This window comes from Chelon labrosus (assembly GCF_963514085.1).
Source record: "Chelon labrosus genome assembly, chromosome: 3".
NCBI lineage: Eukaryota > Metazoa > Chordata > Actinopteri > Mugiliformes > Mugilidae > Chelon > Chelon labrosus.
The window spans coordinates 32287706-32315224 of record NC_140339.1 but is presented as its reverse complement, the minus strand read 5'-3'; the positions used below and the strand labels follow the sequence as shown (position 1 = coordinate 32315224).

At 42.3% G+C, this 27519-nt stretch overlaps 1 protein-coding gene across 1 annotated transcript; it reads right to left on the bottom strand.

Moving 5' to 3' along the window:
• Positions 1-354: 354 nt before the first annotated feature.
• Positions 355-22711, bottom strand: neto2a (neuropilin (NRP) and tolloid (TLL)-like 2a; the record flags this gene model as incomplete). Its single annotated transcript, XM_084541932.1, has 10 exons — positions 355-1814; positions 4095-4225; positions 4337-4450; positions 7518-7746; positions 13328-13455; positions 14010-14057; positions 14428-14676; positions 18507-18650; positions 18920-18976; positions 22639-22711. 10 exons carry the CDS (start codon positions 22709-22711, stop codon positions 1095-1097), a joined length of 1893 nt encoding a protein of 630 aa, XP_084398058.1. The 3' UTR covers positions 355-1094.
• Between the last annotated feature and the right edge of the window lie 4808 nt (positions 22712-27519).

The window sequence follows — 27519 nt, the reverse complement described above, 5'->3', positions numbered from 1 at the left end:
AATTATACAACCAGTGGTTAAAATCAAGGAGTCCCATAAAGGGTACATGGGAAACAGGTTGTGCTTGTTTTATACACGTAATTCATGAGGGAACTGAGAATTTACAATTTCTCCTATCAAGGAAGGGGTACGACAGTGGGATGGTCGCTGTCTTGATCCAGTCCAGGTCTTTCAACCAAACATGTCGTATCCAACGAATGATCACTCATAGTCGGCATCTTCATACGCTATAAAAGTCATGGAGCAGAAATTGTCTTTTTTCTTTTTTCTTACCAAAATAAGACAGTCTCTTCATGTGCTCTTCCTGAGGAGAGATTGAATGGAGTGCACCTTCTGTATACATGAGGTAACCATGAAAACTACATTATTATAGCAATATCCTCAACCTCATCATTGTCCTTACATCACATTACAATGATCATTATTAAGAGCAACAGCAATTTCATCCTCATCAACAAATGTCACAAAAAAGTCACCTTCATAATAATCATCTGAGTAACATTTGAAAAAGATTAAAGAGTTAAAAGCCAAGCATCATCATGAGACTGGATATATACTGGTTTGAACAGCACAGTACACTGACAAAAATAAAGACTCAAATAAATTATTAGAAGACGCACTATAGAGCAAATATCATGTGTGCGTGGCAGGTGAATAAATGTAAAAACTGAGACAACGACATCTCTCTGTCTTTCTTTCATATGTTTCTTTTTAGAGAGCAAACTGAGAGAGGTCTGGGTCTGCATGCGAGAACATTCTCTTACAAGTCTCTGGTGGAAGGAGAGATTTATTGAGTATGAGACTGGGGAAGAGACAAGATGTCACTCTTGTTCACTCTAAATCTTTCAGTATCCCGAAGAATCAGACCAGTAGTTTCTATTTTTTTCCTCTTCTGATTCCACAGTTCTTGTCTCCAATGCTTCATACACTTCCATACAAGTATAGGGGTCTTTGAGTGTTAACCCACAGTCCTGTTAATGGTGCTTGAAGACCAGTGGCAGAAGAGGAAGCAGCAGTGGTCTTCTCTTCTTTCAGTGAGTGAAATGCAACTTCTGCCTGCATTGTCGTTCTCTTTTTATTTCCTTCTTCTCCATCTAGAAGTCCATGGACATGGAGCGCTGTTGTGGGTCAACTATGGTGGTGCTGTTACGAGCACCATTTCCACGGATACTAAGGGTTCCACAGGCTCCTGCCATCCCACCACCAATACCTCCTGCAATGCCACTAGGCCCTGTCATGCTCACTCCTCCTGCCATACCCATCCCACTAGCCATCCCCACCACTCCTCCGATCCCTCCTCCTGCAATCCCTGACACTCCTCCTCCTCCCATTGCTCCTCCACCTGTGGCTCCTCCTCCCACTCCTCCTGCAGCACGCCCATAAATCTCACATGGAATCTCCTCTGTGACATGGTCCTCGATGACTTGCTGGTCGCAGTCATGACTCTGTGAGTGTTGCTTGAAGCCATAGCAGCTCTTCTTGTAGGTAGCTGAAGAGTTGAAAGTCTTCATGGGGGGAGGCTTGGAAAAGTCGTTGTGGTAGGACAGCTCCATGGAACTCAGGGTGGTGCGGCTGTGCTTCATACTGCCGCAACCTGTAGCCACAGAGCCTTGTGAACCACAGTGGTGCTCATGAACACAGCGGGACATGGTGGAGGAGCGCCTCAGTTTATGAAAACTGTCCAGCTCCTCAGAAAGGTCCGCTAAATCTGAGGATATCTCCTTGTCACGTAGGGAGAAGAGCTCATAGTGGGGTGGATCGAAGACCTCCTGAAATCCAGCCTTGTTAAAAACACCAGGTCGCCGAGCTACAACCTTGAAAAGAGGAAGAGCCGTACATGTTAGTGATGTGGGAATATACAGTATCCAGACAAAAACAAAGACAAGAGATGGAAAAACCTCTTTAAGAGACCTGATTTGTTTCTCAAGTTTTTATCTTTGGGTTTTTGCCAAAGTTAGAATAGTCATGTTTATTTCTGTTCCTTTCAGAATATGTCTTGAATGAATTTCTGTGCTTATGTCTGCACATATTTGATGTTATTAATTTTATTTAACATTAGGAGCTTTACACAGAAAGAGTAAACTAGTTGTGGGAGTAAAGTACTGAAAAGTTGGTATATTTTTAAGCTGGTTGCCATATCTTTTGTAAGAATGAATAATCAACAGAATACACAATATGTCTTTGGTTGTGCAGTTTCTTAACAGCTATGTTAAACAGGAATTACTCAGTGTCAAAAAGGTGGTGCTTCTTTCTAGAGTCACCATGCTGCAAAATGTTCAACATCCATCCAGGGAGAAATCCATTACAGAGGAGTCAGAGACACCAGTTTCCTCACACACCCCAAGACATTCATAAAGAAATGCTTATTATTAAATAAGGAATTCCTCCTAGCAATTGACTGAAACCACAGACTAAACTAAGCTGGAAGGGTTAAGTGAATGTGGTTCAACCAAAAAATAAATTACAGTGAAACCATACAATATAATTCACATTTACACAGATCAGCCACAACATTAAAACTGCTGACAATCTGACACAGGCACACACACAAAAACGGTTTAGGAACAACTAAAAAAACATGAAAAACGGCACAAGGTATTGACCTAGCCTTCAAATTCTCTAGATTCCAAACTGATCAAGTATATGTGGGATGCACTGGAACAGGCCTGATACACAGAGGCCCCTCCCCTTAACCCACAGGAGGCCCCCACCAAATAACATTCTGTTGCCGGACCCGAGAAGACACCCTCAGATGGCCAATGTCCAGAACTGCTTTGGAGGCACAAGCATGGTTCGAATTACGGGGGGTACTGGGGGGGTCTGACTCCCCTAGATGAGACTTAGACCCCCCCAAAGTAGATGAAAATAATAGTTTGGGGGGTAGGCCTACTGAAAATTTTTTAATAAAATATAATGTTAGCCTTTCCAAAATTGTATGTGTTTAAATGCAGTATTACCATCACATCAATTCAGGAAATAATCTAATGAAATACGATTTTCAAACCCTCACCCCCATTGGGATGTACCATTTCTCAGTATGTTCAGTTGTTTGCTATGGTTCTTCACTAGCTGTCAAACGTACGTAGCCTACTGGGTGCGGGCGCAGGCGCTGGTGTGTGCGAAATTAAGAGTAAGTGGCTGAATCAACTTTAAACTCTGCCTATGGTTTTGACTACCATGTATATCATCATGCGTTGTATTTTGTGGTAAATGTTATGAGCAGCTCGTCATCTAAACATGTTTTCAGAACTGTCTTAATTTGGTTGTTCAGTATTTGTCTCATCCATAATGTAGTCATAGTCTCTAGCTAGATAAATAGCTAAAAGTTCACGCAGCTCCTGAAGCTCTCTGCACCAAGAAAATATTGTCAGTATCTTGGAGAAACTAAGGCAATTAATGCAAGCAGTTTATTATTTCATGGACAAAGTTGTCGGATGGAAACGTGCTCAAATGTGTGTGTGTCAGTTTGAACTGCTGCAGAAGCTAGCTAGGCTACTTGGCTATTAAACGGGAATTTTTCTGTAGCCCATCTGTTAATAATTCTGGATTTTACATTTAAGTCGGGTGTTTGACATTTCGGTAATCTGTGCTATTGGTCTGTATGCATTTCCATGTTTGCATTGCACTGCTATACCGAAAAATATTTTTTGACTGTGGCGCGCAATTTTACGCACGGGCCACACCGTGAAACAGTGTTTATCCGTGCCCGAATTCAACCCTTACTATAACGTGTAGGGTGCATTGTGCTTGCTAGTATGATTAGTTTTTTTCACCTTGTCGGCCAGCCAGCCACGGTCATATGACCTATATTTCGAAGGAAAATTGACTGTGAACCACAAGTGTGAAATCGTGTGTGTAAGCCTATATAAAATGGAGAGTGACGTCACCAGTCAAAATAGCGGTACCCCCCGAAGCTCATGGTATAATTTGAACACTGGGCACAAGGGGACTGTGGACTTGACTTATCTTGAGAGCTACACTTGGCCCCAAATAACCTCACCATCATTTTCAGTTGTGTGTCACTTCGTTTCCTGCCGCTTTCTTGCTGAACAAAAGTTCAGCCACAACTAAAAGCTGAACCATGGATGAGTTACCTTTTTTCTTGGCTGCTTCATCTGGACCAAGATGGAAATGATGAGAAGAACAAGGACGACGCCAGATGAGACACCAATAACAGTGCCATGGGTCTTAGAGATCTGATGGAAAAGCCCCTTAGATCGCTTCTCTGGAGGGTTACAGGAGAGATAAAGAGTAGAGAAAGCAATGGCAAAACATGATAATACCAAGCCTAAAACCTGCTACCTTAACAGGAAATATCTGGCAGAAAGAAGATCACCTTTGCAGTGGTTTTCATCCCATGGGTAGACACAGTTCTGAACCCCATTGCACACCAGAGAGTTGTTAATACACATGTTGCTGTGGCAGAAGAATGTGTTTGCTGTACAGGGAGCTGCAGGCAAAAGACAATACACAGAGATAATGGAATTAAAAAAAACAACAACAACAGAAACACATCTATCTAATCGTGCAGAGTTAAAGATGACTATACTGTGAAAAGGACCAGGAGCTATTTTGATGATAATAACAATAAAGGAACAATCATTTGGCTGTGGAAATCTGTAGAGGCCTGTAATAAAAGATAAAATGTTCTATTAACGAAACATCGGTGAAGGGAGGTGCCCACTTGAAAACCCCAGAGACATGCTGCATACTGCTGTTGACTAGGCCAGGTATCTGATATCTGATGTCTTCATGTTGGTTGGTTGGTAGTGATATTTCTTTGTTTGGTTAGCTGCTGAGCGGGACATACAAGCCAGCAGCATTTGGTTAGCTTATATTTCACAAGGTTTGAATTTATCCTCTGCTGCTCTGTGGGCCTACAAGCCAGCAGCATTTAGTTAGCTTTTATTTCACATGGTTTGAATTTATCCTCTGCTGCTCTGTGGGCCTACAAGCCAGCAGCAATTACTTAGTTCATGTAGATTGTAGGTTAATCATCATATCACATGACCGTAGGTTTGGTAGGGTTTCTCAGTTGGACAGGGCCTCTAAAAGTGTTTTGCCTGGGATGTTGGCACAAGGGATTGTAACACCTAATCCTGTGTATTAATGAATGTTATTTCTTGATACACTAGAGGTCTAATGGAAACACAAGGCCATACATCATAATTTCCTGCAGATACAACATCAGGGGTTGATATGGGGAGGAGATGGCTGCTTCACTGAACTGCAGCCCTCATGTTAATGGAAGCAGGAGTGGGGAGAGGAGTTAGAAGGGAGTACATCTGGAAAAGATGAGCAATCTGAGAGGAGAAATATGGGTAAGATGAAAAGAAAGCCAGTGAGAGGGGTGGGGTAGGATGGTAGAAATGGCTTCAGGACATGATGGGGTGCAGGTGGTCAGGCAGGTGCCATGAGACACATAACATTAAACAGACTGTTAGCGAAAGAAGAGATCATTGGCAATTGATGCTGGCTGCTCGGCTCAGGAGACCGATGCACTGCCAGTCAAGAGGAAGAGTTGAAAGGCTAAGGGAAGATACAGATCCCTGGGTATTTGTATAGAGAGTTTTGGGGTGCAGCAAAAAGCTTGTTCTTATATACCAATATGGGTTACAGATAGGTGATATGGAACCTGGTTAAAAAGCAGAGGTACAATAGTTACTCAATGCCTGAAAAAATGTGTAGTAGGGAGGTATCATCTATCATTGAACACTGAGTGTGAGTTTGCAACATGTCTGCATGGGTTCTCTCCGGCTTCCTTCCACCATCCAAAGACATGCTCATTAGGTTAATTGGTGATTCTAAATTGGCCGTAGGTGTGCATGTAAATGTGAATGGTTGTCTGTCTCTCTGTGTTAGCCCTGTGTTAGACTGGCAACCTGTCCAGGGTGTACCCTGCCTCCCACCTCTATATCCATATTTGATATAATCTTAATGTGTCTGGTTTAGATGTCATGGGTCAGGGTTCTTTGGGAAGATAAGTGCACATTAAAGATCACATTAAAGCTCATCTTATTCTCTGAGTCATAAAGATACAGTTGAAACCAGATGTTTACATACACTGTGTTAAAAGACAAAAAAGGCGTGTGTGAGCGAGGTGGCCTACAACCCTGACTCAGTTACACAAGTTCTGTCAGGAGGAATGGACCAGAATTCCAGCAGACTATTGCAAGAAGCTTATGGAAGGATACCCAAAATGTTTGACCCAAGTCATACAGTTTAAAGGCAATGCTACCAAATACTAAGGAAATGTATGTAAACTTCTGACTTTGAAGAAAGTAATAAAAAATTCTCTAACAAATTCTCTCTCTCATTATTGTGGCATTTAGCAAATAGAAATAATTTTGGTAATCCTAACTGACCTAAAACAGGAGAGGTTTAGTCTGATTTAACTTCAGACAGTGAGGAAAAAAGGTTTATGTGTCTTTTAACACACTGTATGTAAACATCTGGTTTCAACTGTAAATGGTTCCCTCTGACCTTGATGTAAACTTTGAGGTAGTAGCTGACTCTGACAAAAAGTTTGGGAGTGATTCAAGAGTCATCAGACTTCTCTAAGATGAACTATGTGGTCAGAATTAATGAGGATCCAAATGGGCTTAAGGACTCTCAGAGTAAAAAAAAAAAAACAACCTTGTTGAATTTAAAAGCCATTAAGTTCTGACTGCAGTGATTATGGGTTTGTTGATGAAAACAACATTAGCATTCACCCAGGGTTTGTTAAGTGTGTTGGAGGATGTGGCAATTAATATCCCAGTCTATTCAGGCATTTAATGAAAATATTATAGTGTGCTAACAACAGTTTTGTACATGGCAATTTTTGCTACTTTTTGCACAACCTTTAACAGTGGTTGTTTGAACGTTCCCCATCCTTGTAAAATTATAAAGCTAAATGTATAATCATCTCCAGTATGTCTATTAACCCAGCTCAGCTTTTCGGTTCACAAAAATAGAGAAATACATTTCTTTTTTCCTGATGTAAGTGATCTATTTTGACCACAGTATGATGCTGTGGCATGCATATCTTATCAGTTATTTAAAAAATGCTGGAGTAAATAATTAGTTTTCTTATATCTATGCTCAAAACATGAAAACATGGCACAGTGTAATTAGCTTTCTCCACTGAAATGGCACTTCAGTGACGGTTACTGACTACTGATACAAATAGAAAGTTGGATCTCATAAATAAACAGTTTTTGTGTCTTTTTCTGTGAGTGGGTGGATAATATAGCAGTTAGTTTGTTCTCAGTTTAACTGAAGAAATGGCATATGAAGCCTATACAGAGCTCCTTAAGATCCTCATAAAGATCTGATCTAATTCTGTCACTGATCTACTCAACAAATATTAAAGAACATTATTATGTTTTTTTTTTTCTCTATCATAGCTTGAAACATGTGAGAATGGATTAAAAAATATTACCACTGGGTAAGGATGACACAAAAAAAAACAGTGGAACAAGTTGGAAAAAATGCTATCCAGACTGAATTATGTTACCAAGAAGATTGCTACTCACGGTCTATAAATGAGGTGAAGAGCATGCGAAACCGACTGAGTCGGCTCTTCTCATCGGCCCACATTCGCACGACTCCCACACCATTATCCAGCATCACGTCATTGGCCACAGTACTACAGAACTTGGCCTTGAGGTTCTCGATGGCACTGCTGCCATCGTACACGGCCACAAAGTTCTTCTTGCACTCATTGGAGTGTTCCATCTGGTAGTCCATGAAGCGCAGGTAGATCTAAAGATAGACATACGATGCAATCCATGTGAACTCAAATGGAATTCACAGCAATTCTTTACTTTACCTCTTCACACAATCGAAATCAGCAAATCCTAAAAAGCATGAAAAGTCTGCATGCAAGCAGTATGCATTAATTCAGACACTAAAAATGTACCCATAAAGGCTAGAATAGAATTAAATAAGAGTAGAACCATGTGAGTGTCTGGCAGGCATCAGTATAAAAGACAGAAAAATGTGTACTGATAACCAATTTGAAACTGTTAAATATTCCCAGATAACTGGCTCTGTCTTCCTCACAATCCTTTTTTCTCATAACTGTGTCTCTTTCAGAGAGATGCCGCAGCGATGGAAATTTACTGAACATGCTCCTTTTTCTCCAAATTAGAAAACTGTGTTTACAAATTAGAAAACTGTGTTTACAAATTAGAAAACTGTGACAGCATGAAGAATACCATGACGTAACTGAAGCGACATGTTTACATGCGCATAAAATCAAATTTTATATGCACATATGACTCGAATGTCCACAGGTAATTGCATATACTGTAACATGTTACTTGTGGCTGCATGCATCTGCTGTTTTATACTTAAATAGATGTGCATGAATTTGTGCGCATTAGTATATTGTGGCCAGTGACGACCACAAGTCCACAGATGACTCATTTAGTCATGAGCGAAAAGCAGAGCAGCAGTGAATCAAGACGAGCCAGGTTATGGTTGTAATTTCAATGACATTTCTGATATCTTGTCATAACTCATAACTTTTCACTGGGCATGCAGGGAATGCATGATTTGGCTTAAAATATACTCATGTATCTCCAGGGCCATACTATAAATAAAACCTTGCCTTCAGCGCTTTTTCTAATGCTGACTGTGTGTGTATTTGCCTTGCTCACAATGTGCATAATGTTCCGTTATATTATGCATTCATACTAGGGGTGGGACCTTAAAGCGTTAGTCACAATTAATTAATTACAAAAAAATGAACTTGTTGAAAAATGGACGCATTTTTGCATTGCAAACAACACAGAACTTTTGTCAGTGCACAATTCCCTGGTACACCGATTACACTGATGCACACATCAGAGCTCGGCTAACCGCCACAGACACATGTCTATGCAGGTAACTAGTGATGTTCGATACCACCGATTTTCTGTCCGATCCGATACTGAGTGAAATTCAGGTTGGTATCGGCGATACCGATCTTTGTGCAAATACACCTAATGTGTCTGGTAAATCTAAAAAAAGTAGTGTATTTCAATCATAGCTTGATAATGAATATAAAAGCTGAAATAGCTCCACACATATATTACACATACTATTTTGAATTAAAATGCAATTAAATGCATTTTTCCAGACATTAAAAGAGCTTGAGTTTACAAATATTAATTTCTGAATACGGTAGCCATGTCTGTGTCTACTGTCTCCGTTCACGCTCTTCCATTGTGTCTACAGACTGAGTGACTGACTGACTGATTGAGCAGCATGCCGCAGTGCTTACGCATTACGCACTTATCCAGGCGGAAGAAAAAGTAGTTCCCACCAATCGCGTACCATTTAGAGAAGATCTCAATAGTTTAGTTACTTTCCACTGAGCTCCTGTTAATGATATAGATTACTTCAAATGACTGAAGTATCAAAAGTATCGACATTTTGATTTGAGAATCGGTTTTTGAGCATAAAGATCTGGTATCGGAGGTATCGATATTTCAGTATCGATCCGCACATCACTATGGCTAGTGATGTTCGATACCACCGATTTCCTTTCAGATCCAATACTGAGTAAAATTCAGGTTGGTATCGGCGATACCGATCCGATACCGATATGTTGCTAGGACTGATGGAAGGCAAATTTTATTTAAAAAAACTACCTGATGGAAGCCTTGATAAAAGCGGAGTTTTGTGCAAATTTTGCATACCACCGAAGCACTTGAACCCTACGGTGCCATCTAATTTTAAGTCTGTTCAGTTCTGGCCAGGGATATTTTCTTTCTTTTTCTACTATTTTGAATTGAAATACAATTAAATGCATTTTTCCAGACATTAAAAGAGCTTGAGTTTACAATATTCATGTCTGAATACGGTAGCCATGTCTGTGTGTCTATTATCCCAATAAGGTAGCCATATCTGTGTCTATTATTTGATTCAGTCATCCACCAAAATCAATTTAAATTAAAAAATGTTGCTTTTTGGGGCAAATATTAATATAATTACAATAGTCATAGCATTTATGGCAAAGTATATAACTTGTATATACTTTGTATTTCGTATCTTGTCCTGTTTCTGTTTTTTTTGCTCCTTAAAATGTCTGTACTTGCACGTTAAGCTGCTCACTTGTGCCTTAAATTGCCCCCCGGGGACAAATAAAGTTTTCTGAATCTGAATCTGAAAAAGCCTCTAGGTTAACATTAACATTAGGTTCATTTTTTAATTGAGTCCCACCCCTAATTCATACCAAATTTTAAATCAAGTAAATCACTTACAAATTAATACACATATAAGCATATCTGCTGGGTTACATGTTTACTTTATTTACTGACTTCTTTTGCAACTGAGCATGCCAGAATGTCTTTATCCCAAAAACAGCAAATCATAGAAAGAGGTGAATCGAGCAAATTTATTTGAGAGATGAACAAATCAAAGTTGATACTGGAATTCTCCTCTGAAATTTGCACACTTGACAGGAACACACAGAACGATAGTACAAAGGCTGATTTGGAGTTTACTTCACAACTAGAAATCCTGAGCTGGTCCTGTTCTTGTTCATATTCAGAGCATTGCCCCACTTCAACTCTCTTAATGTTACAAGTCTTCATGGACAAATTCAAAAGGATTTCTCCTTAGGTTACTTATTTTGCCACCAAAATTAATATTTACTGTGAACTAAGGATGCACAACATCATTTATATAACCTCACCCCAACAACATTTATCAGTGACATTGACAGTTTTGAAATTAAACATTTTTCAGTCCTTTGGAAAAGCCATTGTCAGTGTAATGTCATTGTAAAAGTCAGTAAAAGAGACAAATAAATATCCTTGAATAATGTATGTGTCTAATATTTTGCAGGATGTTTGGAGATTTTATGTCACACAGCAACAACATTTTTAAGTGAAGGTGTGCATTTGTCTAGAATTGGAAAATGACTTTGCATATGACTCATCCAAATAGAAATATATACCTGACCCGCAATACTAGCTCCTTTTTTTTTTTTTTCAACTCTTTTTATTTTGATTTTACAGAAAGAAAAATTCTCACAAAGTGGTACAGCACAGTGTGAACAATAGTGCCAACAATTCTTCTAAACCCATCACAATCATCCACCCAACAACCCGCTCCCACCCATCCACCCGCAGATCCACCCACTCCAGGTCGGGCCCAGACTAAGACAGACGATACACATACAGTCGCACGTACACACACATACATCACACGTCAAATAAAAAAAAAATCAAATAAATCAATAAATAAACAAAAAAGAATAAATAAATTAATTAAATAAATAAATAAATACATAAAAATGATAAAAATAAATAAATAAATAAATAAAAGAGTCAAAGGGACAGGGGCTTAGTCCTCCACACCCAGGGACAAACCAGGGGAATTACTGAATTCTAAGAAAGGGTGCCACGTATCTACAAACTTCTTAGTAGAGCCAGTCAGTGAGAACCTAAGTTTTTCAAGTTTCAGGTTGTAGAGAACTTCTTTAACCCAGCGGTTATATGATGGTGGACTAGCAAGCCTCCAATCAAGGAGAATCAGCCGGCGGGCCAGCAGGGTTGAGAAAGTTAGAGCCTGCTTCATTGCAGCCGAGAGGGAAGTGTCGGGAGAGTATCCAAAAATAGCCGATATAGGGTTGGGGGGAACGGTCTGACCGTAGGCCCCACTGATGGTATCGAAAATGCTTAGCCAGAAGGGTGTCAATTTGGAGCACGACCAAAACATGTGAGTGTGATTGGCAGGGGATTGATTACATCTATTGCAGGCATCACTAATTGTGGGGTAAATGGAGGAGGTGTGAACCAAGTTTAGGGCAGCAGTCCATTGCTGCTCTGTCAGCCCCATGGAGAGTTCATTCTCCCATGCGGTCTTGATTAAATTAATAGGTTCTGATGTAGTTGACGAGAGGCAGTTGTACAATTCTGAGATGCATTTCTTTTGTTTGGGGTCCACAGCCAGTAGAGTATCTGTCAGAGTTTCGGGGGGGGCGATTAGGGAAATGGGGAAAACTCTTTTTAACGAAATCTCTGATTTGGAAAAAACGAAAAAGGTGGGAGTTCGGTAAATTAAATTTTGATGAGAGTTGTGCGTAGGATGAGAAAGTCCCATCGTTGTACAGATCCTTAATGCTAATGATACCCTTACTACGCCAAATTTTGAATGTCGGGTCTGTGTTCGAGGGTTTGAAGGCATGGTTTTTATAAAGTGGGGAGAGGATGGAAGGGGCCTGGAGGCCAAGGTTCTTCCTGATTTGGCTCCATATTTTCAGAGAGGCAGACACAACTGGGTTCTCTTTCAGCAGAGACATGGGCATAGGGAGTTGGGAGCTTAGAACAGAGCGCAGAGAGAGGTTGAGGGATAGAGGTAGAGTGGACCAACGGTCAAAGTCTTTTTCAGTCTTCTCAACCAAAGGTAGAAAGTTAGCACAAAACATTTCAGACATAGACCCTGTGATCGAAATGCCTAAGTAGCGAAAGCCATTGTCAGCCCATTTAAAAGGTATTAAGGAACGCGGGAGACACTTAGCCAGGGGATTGATTGGGAAGAGCTCGCTTTTTTGATAGTTTAGTTTATAGCCGGAGTGTTCACCAAAACGCTCCAATGTTAAAAATCACGGGTAAAGAGCTGGCAGGATTTGAGACGTACAAAAGCAGATCATCTGCATACAAAGAGACTTTATGTGTTGTGCCCATTCGGGTTATGCCCTCAAAGCCTCCCTCTGAGCGCAGCCAGAGCGCCAGGGGTTCTATAGCGATGGCAAACAGAAGTGGCGAAAGAGGGCAGCCCTGTCTTGTACCTCTCTGAAGGGGAAAGGGGGGCGACAATATATTATTCGTTTGTACCGAGGCCATGGGAGAAGAATATAAAAGCTTAACCCAGAGAATAAAATTATCATCAAAACCAAACTTATCCATCACCTCATAAAGGTACTTCCATTCTACTCTATCAAAAGCTTTTTCAGCATCGAGGGATATTACTACTTCGGGGGTCTCAGAGCTCGATGAGTGAATAATGTTAAGTAGTCGCCTGGTATTGTGGGAGGATTGACGATCTGGCATGAAACCTGTTTGGTCCAGTGAGAGAGGGCATCACCCGCTGGAGAGGGAGAGCGAGAATTTTTGAGAGAATTTTGAGGTCAACATTTAGGAGTGAAATCGGCCTGTAGTTATGGCAGAGTAAAGGATTTTTCTCTTTTTTTAAAATTAAAGAGATGGTGGCCTTCGACAGGGTGTCCGGTAGCTGACCATATTGAAATGCCTCATTATACATGTTACTAGCTCCTTTTTTGATCTAGAGAATTTTGATAGAACCACATATGGGCTGAAGGTGTCTGACTAACACGCTCCTTTGTACTGACCTTGGATTGAGGAGGAGCCCTGATGGTCCAGATACAGTCCAGAGCATCACCAGGCTTCACTCTGTCTTCCTCCTCCACCTGACTGGAGCGAATAATCCCATCTGATCCACCAATTTCAAACTGACAGTCTGTAGAGAGACAGGAGAAATGTCGTGGCGAGGTAAGAAAAAAGGGAAATGATGAAAGAAAGGTAAAAAAAATAAAGAAGTTGAGAGGGGTCAGATGGACATACGTGATAGGAGCAAAAAGAATAAAATAGTGGAGAAAACAGACAAGGAGAAAAAAGCAGAGTAAAAAGAGGGAAATTGTTATGACAAGGAGAGGAACATGACAGACATAGGGACAGACGATGGATTTTATGGTGAAGTGAAAAGGACTTAAATTTGAATTGAAGTGAGCATAGAGGATTAGGACAAAGGATAATAGGAAGTCAAAGAAACAACGGCAGAAATACAGGGACGGAAGAGCAAAATAAAAGGGGTGAGTGTTTCTTCACGTTTAAATTGATGCGTGTGTGTACGTACATCCTTTCACTTCATATACAATTGTGTGCTTGTCAAAGCACATTTGCATGTTCAGCACTCACATCAGAGCCAGAGATGGCCACCGATAAGCTTCTAAGCCGAGAGGAGCTCTTCAGAGAGGGTCGAACACAAACCTGTTCAATACTGAAAGAGCTTACCTGGTATGGGGTTTAGCAGTCCACCCACGTGCAGATGGAAATCAGGGTCTGAAAGATTGCGGAGGCACATTACTCTCAATCCACACAGGAGAAATAGGTAAACAGAGAACACAAGATAAGATTCCATTAAGGCAGGCCAGATAAAGCAGAAAGGCGTCTGTATGAAGCTAATATCTGTTTCTATGCATACTGGGTTTAGATTTAGTAGGCTGTGATGTAGTACTTGTGTCTATTTAAGAGCCAGAAAAGCAAGGGAAAGATGAAAGGAGATATTAGAAACCACAGAAGTCATCTGCAGATATGCCTATGTACAGTCAAACTTTACTTTAAGTGAACACAATGAAAATGTAATTCTCCTTTATATCAACTAACCAGTTACATTCACTGGAAAAACAATATAGAGCTTGAGTTTCTATACCTGCAATGAAGGTGTACTCGATGCGAAAACCAAGGCCTTCCAGCTCCTCATCGCTGGTGAACTTGATCCACATGAAACGTCCTGTGGATGTGACAAGGCCCGGATTCATCCCCCCACAGAAGCGATCGATGAGAGGCGAGAACCCAAATGGCCCATCACGTATTTCGATGTGATCAAAACGGCACTCGAATGATGGTTCAATGTAGTAATTCTTATCAAAAGCCAGCTGAATCCTTTGTCTAGGGAGAGCTTTGGCAAACATGGGTGAAGGGAGAGTGTAAGGCAACAAAAGGAGAAAATCCAAGAAAAGAATAAAAACTTTGCAGGACAAAGACAATTTGTGTGGATGGCATTCTAAAGCACAAATTAAAAGTACAGTTAGTCTGAATTTTGAGGTTGAGATTCTCTGACTCTTCAAACACTTCCGCTGACTATGCAGAAAGTAAACTTTCAGGGATGTTCACTTCAGCTGAGATGGCTATTGACTATTTGTTCTTCCATACCAGTAAAAGCTGAACATTTATATTTCCTTTAAAAAGGTGGAAGAAAGTTTCATACAAATGCATGCAAGTAGAAACATTTTCTTTTTAAAGTATACAGTACAAGTGTGCAAGCATGTATCATACAAATACATGCACGATGCACACAAATATATATGCAGACAAACATACACGCATACACAACCAGAGGCACAGTCTGACATCTCAGCGTTACTGTCTGTCTCTCTTCTGTGAATGTAGAACATTGCAATCCCAGCATAAACTGAGTTCATCTGAATGCCTGCTAAATAGACACAGCACTTTAGTATCATTACTTACGCACACAGAGGAAGTATTTTGCAGGAGTAATTCATGGCTGCCTCGGGAGATGAATCATACTAAATAAGGATGCTGAAGGTGAGGGGGTGGGACTCTCTGTAAATCTGAATCATGTCAGGCTTGGAGATGATAAGCAAAATAGAAGAAAGAGTGAAGTCACGCATGGTGCATGTGTATGGCTCAATGTGGAGCTGAACTAAAATAAGTAAACTGATTATGATTTCTCTGTATGAATTGTGTCTCTGTTCTTGTCTTTGAATTCCACTTTCTGCTTGAACAAGCAACTTGCCTGTACATCTTGCTATATGTGTGTTCATTCCCTTGTGTGTTTTTCATTTTCTCTTTAACTTTATATCTTCTTCTCTCTGTGTCTCTCTTACACACACATAAATGACACAGCTTGATACAGAAAGAGCAGAATGTATAATCATTCAATCTATTGAGCGGATTAACCCAGGGACATGACACTATCAGTGAGCCTCACTAACCACAAATTATGAGTACAAAGCTATCTGATTAGCTCTTTTACCAAATGTGAGCATCTATCTGTCTCTATGAAAGGCAGAATAAAAGTCTTGGCACTGGTGCTCAGATGTAACTAAGGCAATCTGAGACCAAATAACAGCAAATAATAGGGTCTATCTGTGATGTCCCTGACCCACTGCACACACCAGCGGGCTGCCTGTAATGGAGTCACAGTTTATTCCTCAACAATAGGACTGGGTTTGATTTGTCCACATGGGGAGCACTTGAGCCATGTGTAAAATCGATTCCTCACCATGCACATCTCATCTGCATTAAAGGCGGTACTTTAACTTGGACAAATACTTTAGAAAACACACCATCAGTATCCCAGACCTCATCTACTATAGTGGTTAATGATACTTTCCATTATGTTTCCTGTGCAGCAGGCCACCAAATTACTAATGGATGAGATATTTCCAGTACACACTAATGCTGGCAAGGACACTTACAATTCATTAATGTGCCTCAATGTGCTTAGTTGTGTAACAGATGTTCACCTTTTTATGTTTCCTTTAATAGCTGAATCTTCTGACACACCCTGCCAATAAAGATGAACATAGCACTATTCTGTTTAGAACAGAAGTCAGAGCCCCCCCCCCCCCCCCCCCGAGGTTATGTAAAACAATGTCAGTCAGCCTAATGACATTCACTGAAGGTGATGTGCTGAAAGATGGGAAAGTGTATTAGCTGTTCTGACGCTACCAAGTAGAAGAAACCATCAACCTGTCTTCTAGATCCAATCCCAACTAAATTGCTCAAAGAAGTTTTTCCATTAATTAACGCCATATTGAACCAGATAAATTTATCTTTATAAACAGGATATATGCCTCAGTCTTTTAAGATTGCTGTAATTAAGCCCTTACTCAAGAAAGCCACTCTAGATCCAGATGTTTTAGCCAACTATAGACCAATCTCCAACCTTCCTTTTATTTCCAAAATTCTAGAAAAAGTTGTTGCTAATCAGTTGTGTGACCACTTAAACAAGAATGGTCTGTTTGAAGAGTTTCAGTCAGGTTTTAGAGTTCATCACAGTACAGAAACAGCTCTGGTTAAAGTTACCAATGATCTCCTCATGGTTTCAGACAGTGGACTTGTCTCTATACTTGTTCTGCTAGATTTTAGTGCTGCATTTGACACTATTGATCATAATATTTTACTACAGAGACTTGAAAGTGAGATCAAGATTAAAGGAACTGCATTAGACTGGTTTGAGTCCCATCTGTCTGACAGATTCCAGTTTGTTCATGTCAACAATGATTCCTCTACTTATACAAAAGTAAGTTACGGAGTTCCTCAGGGTTCTGTGCTAGGACCAATACTCTTCACGTTATACATGTTGCCATTAGGCAAGATTATTAGAAAACATGGCATAAACTTTCATTGCTATGCAGACGACACCCAGCTATATTTATCCATGAAACCAGATGAAACTAATCAGCTGGTTAAACTCCAAGCATGCCTTAAAGACATAAAGGCTTGGATGACCTGTAATTTCCTACTCTTAAACTCAGATAAAACAGAAGTCATTGTATTCGGTCCTAAGCATCTCAGAGATTCATTATCTAATCACGTGGTTTCTTTGGATGGCATTACCTTCGCCTCCAATACTACTGTGAAAAACCTTGGTGTTATATTTGACGAGGATATGTCCTTTAAATGTCACATAAAGCAAGTGACCAGGACTGCCTTCTTTCACCTGCGTAATATCGTCAAAATTAGGAACATCCTGTCTCAGAGTGATGCTGAAAAACTAGTTCATGCATTTGTGTCGTCCAGACTGGATTACTGTAATTCATTACTGTCTGGCTGTCCAAATAGCTCTTTAAAAAGCCCCCAATTGATTCAAAATGTCGCAGCAAGAGCATTGACAGGAATTAGCAAGAGAGATCATATTACTCCAGTTTTAGCTTCTCTTCACTGGCTCCCTTTAAAGTCTAGAATAGAATTTAAAATCCTCTTCCTTACATACAAGGCCCTTAAAGGTCTAGCTCCATCGTATCTTAAAGACCTCATTGTACCATATTATCCCAACAGATCACTTCGATCTGAAAGTGCAGGCCTACTTGTGGTTCCTAGAATTTCAAAAAGTAGAATGGGAGACAGAGCTTTCAGCTATCAGGCTCCTCTCCTGTGGAACCAGCTCCCAGTTTGGGTTCGGGAGGCAGACACTCTCTCTATTTTTAAGGTCAGGCTTAAGACTTTCCTTTTTGATCAAGCTTATAGTTAGGGCTGGACTAAACCATCCCTTAGTTATGCTGCTATAGGCCTAGGCTGCTGGGGGACGATGCACCAAACACATGTCCTCCTTCTTTCTTCTCTCTCCTCTCTCGCATCCTCCACTTTCTTTTCTCTGGCACAGAGCTCTTGCCCTCTAATTTCCTATCTACTACTAGTCATGCAATTCTGTGCTATTACTATATAGAATGTTTACTGCTGTGTGTCCCTCCCAGATGTATGTTTATCTTGCTGTTCTCTTCTCTCTTTCTTCTGTCTGTACCCGGCTGGCCTTAGGCAGATGGGTCCCTCCATATGAGCTGGGTTCTGCTCAAGGTTTCTTCCTGTTAAAAGGGAGTTTTTCCTTGCCACCGTCGCCTTCAGGCTTGCTCTGGGGGTTTCAGGCCGGGTTTTTGTAAAGCGTCTTGAGACGATTTGTATTGTTATTGACGCTATATAAATAAAATTGAATTGAACTGAATTGAAGATGGAGCATTTGGATGTAAAAAGATACGGTTTTACCTTCCAGGATATAAACACACTCCTTGTTGGGTGGGTAGGTGTTGGGGTAGTTTGGTGACGTGAACACTCCGCCATTTATGTTGCGGACCCACGTACCACAGTCATTCTGGTTAGGGCTCTGGCTGCCATGCTCATTCGGGGGGTCTAAACGCAGAAGGGCAGAGAAGAATGGGACAGAAGGGTCATTGAGTCAAGAGATCAATGAAGGAATGATTGGAAGGCAAGGAGAGTAGACGGCGTGAGAAAAGGAAATGGCAGGCAAGGGATATGGAGGGAGGAAAGGCAGGACAGAATTAAGAAAATAATTATTTTGTCTGATGATATAGGCAGAAACAACACTTTCTTATTTCAGCATGGTTCAATGGGGTGAAACAACATTCATAGAAAAGAGGACAAACTGAGCTTTAGTTTACCTTTAGTTCTTTGTGCCAGAGCAAACCCCTCCTCTATTAGAAAGAAGAGTATCCACGCTGTAAAACAGAGGAATTACACATTTGTCACAGATGACACAATACTGTAGGAACTGTTTCATATCTCTGTGTTAAAAAATGATTAAAAATAGCCAAAAAATAAATATTTGTGATCTGGTGCAGTACTGATTTCTCATGCCATTGACGAATAGCAAGTAAGATGCAGATCAATACAATCTTAAATTCTGTGATTTATTTGGTTATTTTAAAATGTATTGCTGAGAAAAGGGAAAAAAAGAAAGGATAATAATAAGGTGATGATGAATGTATTATCTGTATAAAATACAAAATACAATCATACCATTGTCATTAATAAGCATTTATGAAAGGCCAAGGCTAGAAAGACACTGCAGTGAAATTTGTTGAAGAATCATCATGTCAGTGATATAAGACTGAACGAGATACTGAGTACAGAAGATGTAGAACTGTGATTATTTATATAAAATTTACTTTTCATCTGCATTCTAAATTTCTACTGGCTCTATCTGGCTCACTGTGAACAAATGAGCATCTTTACACCTAAATGCACTACACCAGGGATGGGCAACTGGCCTAGTGCATTTAGGTGTAAAAATGCTCACTCGAAGTGGCCCTTAGATTAATTTTTAATAATTATAAAAATGTGTCCTGTGCGGCACTGAATCAGTTGTAATGACACAGTTGGCCACTAGATAGCGCCTCTAATGCAGACGGCGCCTCGTACACACTTCCACTGGGTCTTCTCTACCAGTGAAGAAGAGACGTTGAGCCGTGGCTAAGAGCGGAGGAGAGAGAAAACTTGATCGAGAAAATCGTGTCTTTCAGGTGAAAGAAGATTATCTGTTCACAGAATGTAAAGGCAAACCTGTGCTTAGTCTGCTTAGAGACGTTATCTGCCATGAAAGATTTCAATTTAAGTTGCTGCTACAACACGTTGCACAAAGCTAAATATGAGAAGTATACTGAAGCTGCGAGGGCTGCTATCGTAGCGGACCTCAAATCAAAAGTACACAAAAAGCGACTTTTTACAAATGCCCACTGCTGATAGTGGTGAGGTAGAGTGGGTATACTGGGAAAATGTTAAACTCTTTCTTAGTGTAAAAATGCACAAATTAATAAAAAAAATAAAAAAATCACAGTAAGTGGTTATTTTTTGTTTGCTTCAATAATATATATATATATATATATATATATATATATATATATATATATATATATACACGCACACACAAAAAAACATTTAAAATGGCAGTTTTATCATATCTGGTTAAATGCGCGGTCCTATGTGGCCCTCAGGTAGTGTCGATGAAAAATCGTGGCCCCCTCCATCATTTAGGTTGCCCATCCCTGCACTACACCATTGAGATTCTACATTCTTCCCCTGAAGTTAAATGCAAAGCTGTATGTGCAAGTTGAGTCATTCCTTTATTTTGGTTCTTTGACTCATTAGTTGGATTGATTATCTCGTCTCGTCTTCTTCCGCTTATCCGGGTCCGGGTCGCGGGGGCAGCAGCTTCAGCAGGGAAGCCCAGACAGCCCTCTCCCCAGCCACTTCAGCCAGCTCCTCCGGAGGAACCCCCAGGCGTTCCCAGGCCAGACGAGAGATATAATCCCTCCATCGTGTCCTGGGTCGGCCCCGAGGTCTCCTTCCGGTGGGACATGCCCAAAACACCTCTCCCGGGAGGCGTCTGGGAGGCATTCTTACCAGATGCCCTAGCCACCTCAACTGATTCCTCTTGACGTGGAGGAGCAGCGGCTTTACTCTGAGCTCCTCCTGTATGTCCGAGATCCTTACCCTATCTCTAAGGCTGAGCCCAGCCACCCAATGAAGGAAACTCATTTCGGCCGCTTGTATTCGCGATCTTGTTCTTTCGGTCATTACCCAAAGGTAAGGGGGTGGCTGTGGCTCAGTAGGTAGAGCGGGTTGTCCACGAACCAGAGGGTTAGCGGTTCGATCCCCGGAATGTGCCACATGCCGAAGTGTCCTTGAGCAAGACGCTGAACCCCCAGTTGCTCCCAGTGCGTGGCACTGGTGTATTAATTTGTGTGTGCTTGTGTGAGCGAATGGGTAGATGTGTCTATGACTGTAAAGCGCTTTGAGTACCAATAGGTAGAAAAGCGCTATATAAAAGCAAGGCCATTTACCATTTACCAAAGTTCATGACCATAGGTGAGGACTGGAACGTAGATCGGCTGGTAAATTGAGAGCTTCACCTTTCGGCTTAGCTCTCTTCACCACGACCAACCGGTTAAGCATCCGCATCACTGCAGATGCCGCTCTGATCCGCCTGTCGATCTCCCACTCCTTCCTACCCTCACTCGTGAACAAGACCCGGAGATACTTGAACTCCTCCACTTGAGGCAGGACCTCCTCCCCGACCCGGAGTGGGCAATCCACCCTTTTCCGACTGAGGACCATGGCCTCAGACTTGGAGGTGCTGATCTTCATCCCAGCTGCTTCACAATCGGCTGCAAACCGCCCCAGCAAGAGCTGGAGGTCGTTGTTCGATGAAGCTAAGAGGACCACGTCATCCGCAAAAAGCAGGGACGAGATCCTCCGATCACCGAACACAACACCCTCCCCCACCCAGCTGCGCCTAGAAATTCTGTCCATAAAAATTATGAACAGAACCGGTGACAAAGGGCAGCCCTGGCGGAGTCCAACCCTCACTGGGAACGGGTCCGACTTACTACCGGCTACACGGACCAAACTCGCACTCCTTTGGTACAGGGACTGAATGGCCCTTAGTAAGGGGCCATCCACCCCATACTCCCGGAGCACCCCCCACAGGATGCTTCTGGGGACAGGGTCGTAAGCCTTCTCCAGATCCACAAAACACATGTGGACTGGTTGGGCAAACTCCCATTTCCCCTCCAGCACCGTAGTGAGGGTAAAGAGCTGGTCCATGGTTCCACATCCGGGAAGAAACCACATTGTTCTTCCTCGATCTGAGGTTCAACAATTGACCAGACCCTCTTTTCCAGCACCCTGGCATAGACCTTGCCGGGGAGGCTGAGGAGTGTGATCCCTCTATAGTTGGAACACACCCTCTGGTCCCCTTTTTTAAAGATGGGGACCAACACCCCGGTCTGCCACTCCAGAGGTACTGCCCCCGATGTCCACGCAATGTTGCAGAGACGTGTCAGCCAGGACAGCCCTACAACATCCAGAGCCTTGAGATACCCAGGGCGGATCCCATCCGCTCCCGGAGCTCTGCCGCCGCAGACTTGTTTGACTACCTCGGCGACTTCTGCCCCAGAGATTGGACGATCCAACCCCAGGCCCTCTGGCTCTGTTCCCTCTATGGAATACGTGTTGGTGGGATTGAGGAGCTCCTCAAAGTATTCCTTCCACCGCCCAACGATATCCCCAGTTGATGTCAGCAGCTCACCACCCCCACTGAGAACAGTGTGAGCGTGTTGCTGCCTACCACCCCTGAGGCGCCAGACGGTTTGCCAGAACCTCTTCGGACCCGATCGATAGTCTTCTTCCATAGCCTCACCGAACTCCTCCCACGCCCGAGTTTTTGCCTCAGCAACTGCCCTCGCCGCAGACCGCCTGGCCATCCGGTACCGGTCAGCTGCTTCAGGAGACCCACAGACCAGCCATGCCCTGTAGGCCTCCTTCTTCAGCCTGACGGCTCTCCTCACCTCTGGTGTCCACCAGCAGGTTCGGGGGTTACCGCTGTGACCAGCACCAGCAACCTTGCGGCCGCAACTTGCAACAGCCACCTCCACAATGACGGAGCGGAACATGGCCTATTCGGAATCATTGTCCCCCACCACCCCCAGGACGCTGTTGAAGCTCTGCCGGAGGTGGGAGTTGAAGACCATCTTGACAGGTTCTTCCACCAGGCTTTCCCAGCAGACCCTCACTACTCGTTTGGGCCTACCAGGTCTGCGTGGCATTTTCCCCTGCCATCTGATCCAACTCACCACCAGGTGGTGATCAGTTGACAGCTCTGCTCCTCTCTTTACCCGAGTGTCCAGAACATACGGTCGCAGGTCAGATGATATGACTACAAAGTCAATCATCGACCTACAACCTAGGCTGTCATGGTGCCAAGAGCACCGATGAACATGGTGTTACTTACATGAACATTCGAACATGGTGTTAGTTATGGACAAACTGCGACTCGCACAGAAGTCCAATAACTGAACACCACTCGGGTTCAGATCAGGCAGGCTGTTCCTCCCAATCATGCCCCTCCAGGTCACGCTGTCGTTGCCCACATGAGCGTTGAAGTCTCCCAGCAGGACAATGGAGTCCCCAGTTGGGGCGCCATCCAGTGTCCGTCCTAGGGCTTCCAAAAACTCTGAACTGCTGTTCGTCGCATATGCGCAGACAACAGTCAGGACCCGTTCCCCGACCCGAAGGCGCAGGGAAGCAACCCTTTTGTCCACCCGGGAGAACCCCAACGTACATGCAGATAGTCCAAGGTCAAGCAAAAAGCCCACCCCGGCCTTCCGCCTCTCACCCGGAGCAACTCCAGCAAAGAAGGGAGTCCAACCCCTCTCAAGGACTTGGGTTCCAGACCCGACGCTATGTGTCGAGGTGAGGCCGACTATATCTAGTCGATAGCGCTCAACTTCTTCCACAAGCTACGGCTCCTTCCCCGCCAGAGAGGTGACATTCCATGTCCCAAAAGCCAGCTTCCATAACCAAGGATCAGACCGCCAAGGCCCCCGCCTTGATCTGCTGCCCGATCCACAAAGCTTGAAAGATTGATTATAATTGCTCATATAGTTTTTCCATATTGTGTCCATAAAATGTCAGAAATTCAGTTAGTTTTGTCTGACAAAAAAACACCAAAGAAGAGCAAATTGTCAAATGTTTGACTTCAACAGTTAAAGGATTACCAAAATAGTAATTCATTTTCTGTCAGTTAATCAGCTGTTTCGGCTCAACATTGAAGAGAACTTGGTTAAAGAATGCAGTAATTCCACTGATCCTTGAAGAGTAGTTTAAACTGCAGTAGAAACACACTGATTGCATTTAACTGTGATGTTAAAGTGTTATGTTAGTAGTAGATCTGGTTGTAGAAGCCTGCTGATATACTGAGTGAGAATAAAGTGTACGGTTACCCCATAGGACTACTAAGATTAATATATATGGATGGCAGGATTATTGGAGGTAGTCACAGTTGTGAATGTTGGAAATTGGCTACTAGTAATAACAGTCATAGTAGTGGCAGATGGAGTTACAATTTACAATTCTTTAAACATAGCGTCAAACCATTAACTCTCATTCAAATCACAAGACTCTAACCTATTAATCTACAGAAACATAAAGCATTAACAGAAAAAACAGGATTACATTCTGCAAGGCTTACAACACTGATGAGAAGACAGGCACTGATGAGAGAGGCATGGTTACAGAGAATAAATTAAATAATGGGGAAATAACTGAGAGCGAGCATGTTACAGCTTCTGACACTGTCTTGCTCTGATAAGCTGCTGTAGACCTGTTTCCTGCTGAGTTCATAACAGGCTGGCTTGCTCACATCAAATTAGAGTGAGTGTGAACATGGCACATTGCAAAATGGAAGCCAGGAAAGAAGAATGAACAGCAAGAAGAGAGGGAGAGAAAGAGAGAGACGGAGGGGGGTGGGTGGTCTAATGGAGAAGGATGCATGTTTAACACAACAAATGGCCTTGCTTTCATATAGCGCTTTTCTACCTATTGGTACTCAAAGCGCTTTACAGTCACAGACACATCTACCCAATCGCTCACACAAGCACTCACACATTCACACACCAGTGCCACGCACTGGGAGTGAACTGGAGCAACTGGGGTTCAGTGTCTTGCTCAAGGACACTTCGGCATGTGGCACATTCCGGGGATTGAGCCACTAACCCTCTGGTTCGTGGACAACCCGCTCTACCTACTGAGCCACAGCTGCCCCCAATGAACACAACTGCACCAGTCAGCATGGATGTTTGAATTAACTCATTTTAAAATGCACAACCCTGGGGCTCCAGGACTCGCATTTCTTCTGTCTTCACTGCAATGAAGAATCATAGGAGGGGATATGATCTACCACAGGCAAATTTCGAGAACAGACCACCCAAAGTCATGAGCCAAAAAACTAAAAAATGCTGTAAGCTCTCACTGAAGAAATTTGAGAATAGAGCAGTAACCTCTACTCAATGCAAAGACCGCTCACAGGAGTATAAACTAAGCTAAAACTGTTGCTGTTGCCCTTAACAAAGCTACAAAGTGCAAAATATGAATCTTGTCCTCTTTAAAAGAGGACGAGCAGTTCAGATGGCGGTGAGACTCGAGACCCATCACTGCTTCCCTCAACGGTTGCACTCGAAGCGCTGCCGGGGGCTCTTCGCTCTCAGGGCTAACATTAGCTAGTGCCTGCAGTGAAGAAATGTCCTGGCTAGCTGAGCTGTCCTCGTAGACGGATGCTGCCTTAGCAGAACAGTTGCTAACGTTGACTAGCGTGAAGAAATTCCTGATTTCTGCGTTCCTGATATCCTTCTCCTTTTTTAATTTCCGTTTAGCGCTCCCACTACGGAAGCCAAGAACGGCCATGGATTTTTTTTTTTGTGCACTGTTATATCGTGATAACGACTTATTAATTCGTTATCTCGAGATAACGATCTTTGTTTTCTCGCAATAACGAATTAATTATTTAATTATCTCGACATAACAAAGATCGTTATCTCGAGATAACAAATTATTTCGTTATCTCAACATAACAAAGATCGTTATCTCGAGATAACGAATTAATTCATAATGTGTTTGAAGTCAAGACGAACACATTATGAATTAATTCGTTATCTCGAGATAACGATCTTTGTTATCTCGAGATAACGAAATAATTAATTTGTTATCTTGAGATAACGATCTTTGTTATATCGTGATAACGACTTATTAATTCATTATCTCGATATAACAAAGTTTGTTTTCTCCAGATAGCGAATTAATAAGTCGTTATCACGACATAACAGTGCATAAAAAAAAAATCCATGGCCGTTCTCGGCTTCCGTACTTCCCACTTAGCTTCTCCATGTTTGCATTTTTTGAGTTGTGTTGTGTAGCAGCGCTTGACGTCACGCAACCTGCTCAGTGCACGTTGATTAGCGTCACCTTGGCCTGCCTCATGCGGGCTGACCAATGAGGAGAGTCTCAGCTCACGGTCACAGTCACATGCAGCCAGGGGCAGAGATTATGTGCATATAGCGTATAAATTCAGCGCAACGGCTCCGGCTGACAGTTTAACATATAAGCGAGATATAACCAGATATTTTGCTTGTGCCCGAGGGCGGACTGGCGTACAGGGACACCGGGGATTTCCCTGGTGGGCCGGGCCATGAGAAAAAGAAAAAGGGGGAAAAAAGTCTATCGCAACGGCCAACAGCGTTGTGGTCCGCTGGGGGGCGGGATCGGGCGGCTATTGTTGTGATAAGCTATACCTGTGTTCACGTATCACTGCCCATGCTGATAGCCAATCACACTGCGCTAACGGTGCGAGACAGCTTTGGTAGATTGACAGCCAGCGCTGTCTATTTTTAAATAACATTTTTATTGAAATGGGCTTATTGTTGTTATTATGTTGCCCTCCAGTGGTTTACTCATGGTATAGACCAGACCTGGGCATGACACGGGCCGCGGGCCGTGTACGGCCCTTTGGCTGACTCTGACCGGCCCGCGTAAAGCTGGTTATTTGTTCTCCACAGATCATCCAGACAGAACTTTTTATTTTTATTTTTTTTGCGTGGTGTCCTAAGTAAGCATGCTAATGCCGTGTTAAACATGTTGCTGTTATTTAGCTAACAGTCACTTTCAGTGTGTCTGTATGTTAGCATGTATGTTAACAGACTGGTGTTTGGCTGCAGTGATGCTGTCATTTATAGTAAGTTTTCTGTTTGCCGTGTGTGCTACCGTGGAACAGATTTAGCCCGTTGTCTGCTAACTGGTCTGGTAACTGGTTACAAAGACATAGTGACGCTGCTAACTGGTTCATCGTTACTACGTCTTTGTGACAGAATCTCCGTTAACATATTTCAGTATTATTGGTCAACCGTATGAACTTCAGAGCACCGCGCTGCCGTACCGATATGCTGAGCGGTTGCCAAGGCAACCATGAGACTGACAAGTTTGTCAATAAAGTTGGGAGGATGAGCTGATTGACGTTCCTGCTTGACGCACACAAAATAAATGCAGGTCAGTTCTGATAGATATAAAATATTATCTTGCAGGCCGTATACAATTAAGGGCCTTGAGTTTGACATGTGTAGTATTAGCCAATATCAATATTATACATGGTCATTTAAAAAAACAAATCATACTAATAGATTAATAGTTAAATAACTAAATAAATTTAGTTTATATTTTAAAAGTTCATTGGTACAGATTTCATTTAAGATTGAATTAACTGCACTTTATAAGAGAATGTGTTCATTGTAAAGCATTTCAAGCTTTAAGTATGACTAATTGCTTCCTTTACTAAAAACACCAGCACAAAATAAAACATACCAATGCTGCGGGCGCAGAATTGAGTTCAGCCTATTGGCATGGCCCTCCAAGATATTTACGGTTTCTCATGCAA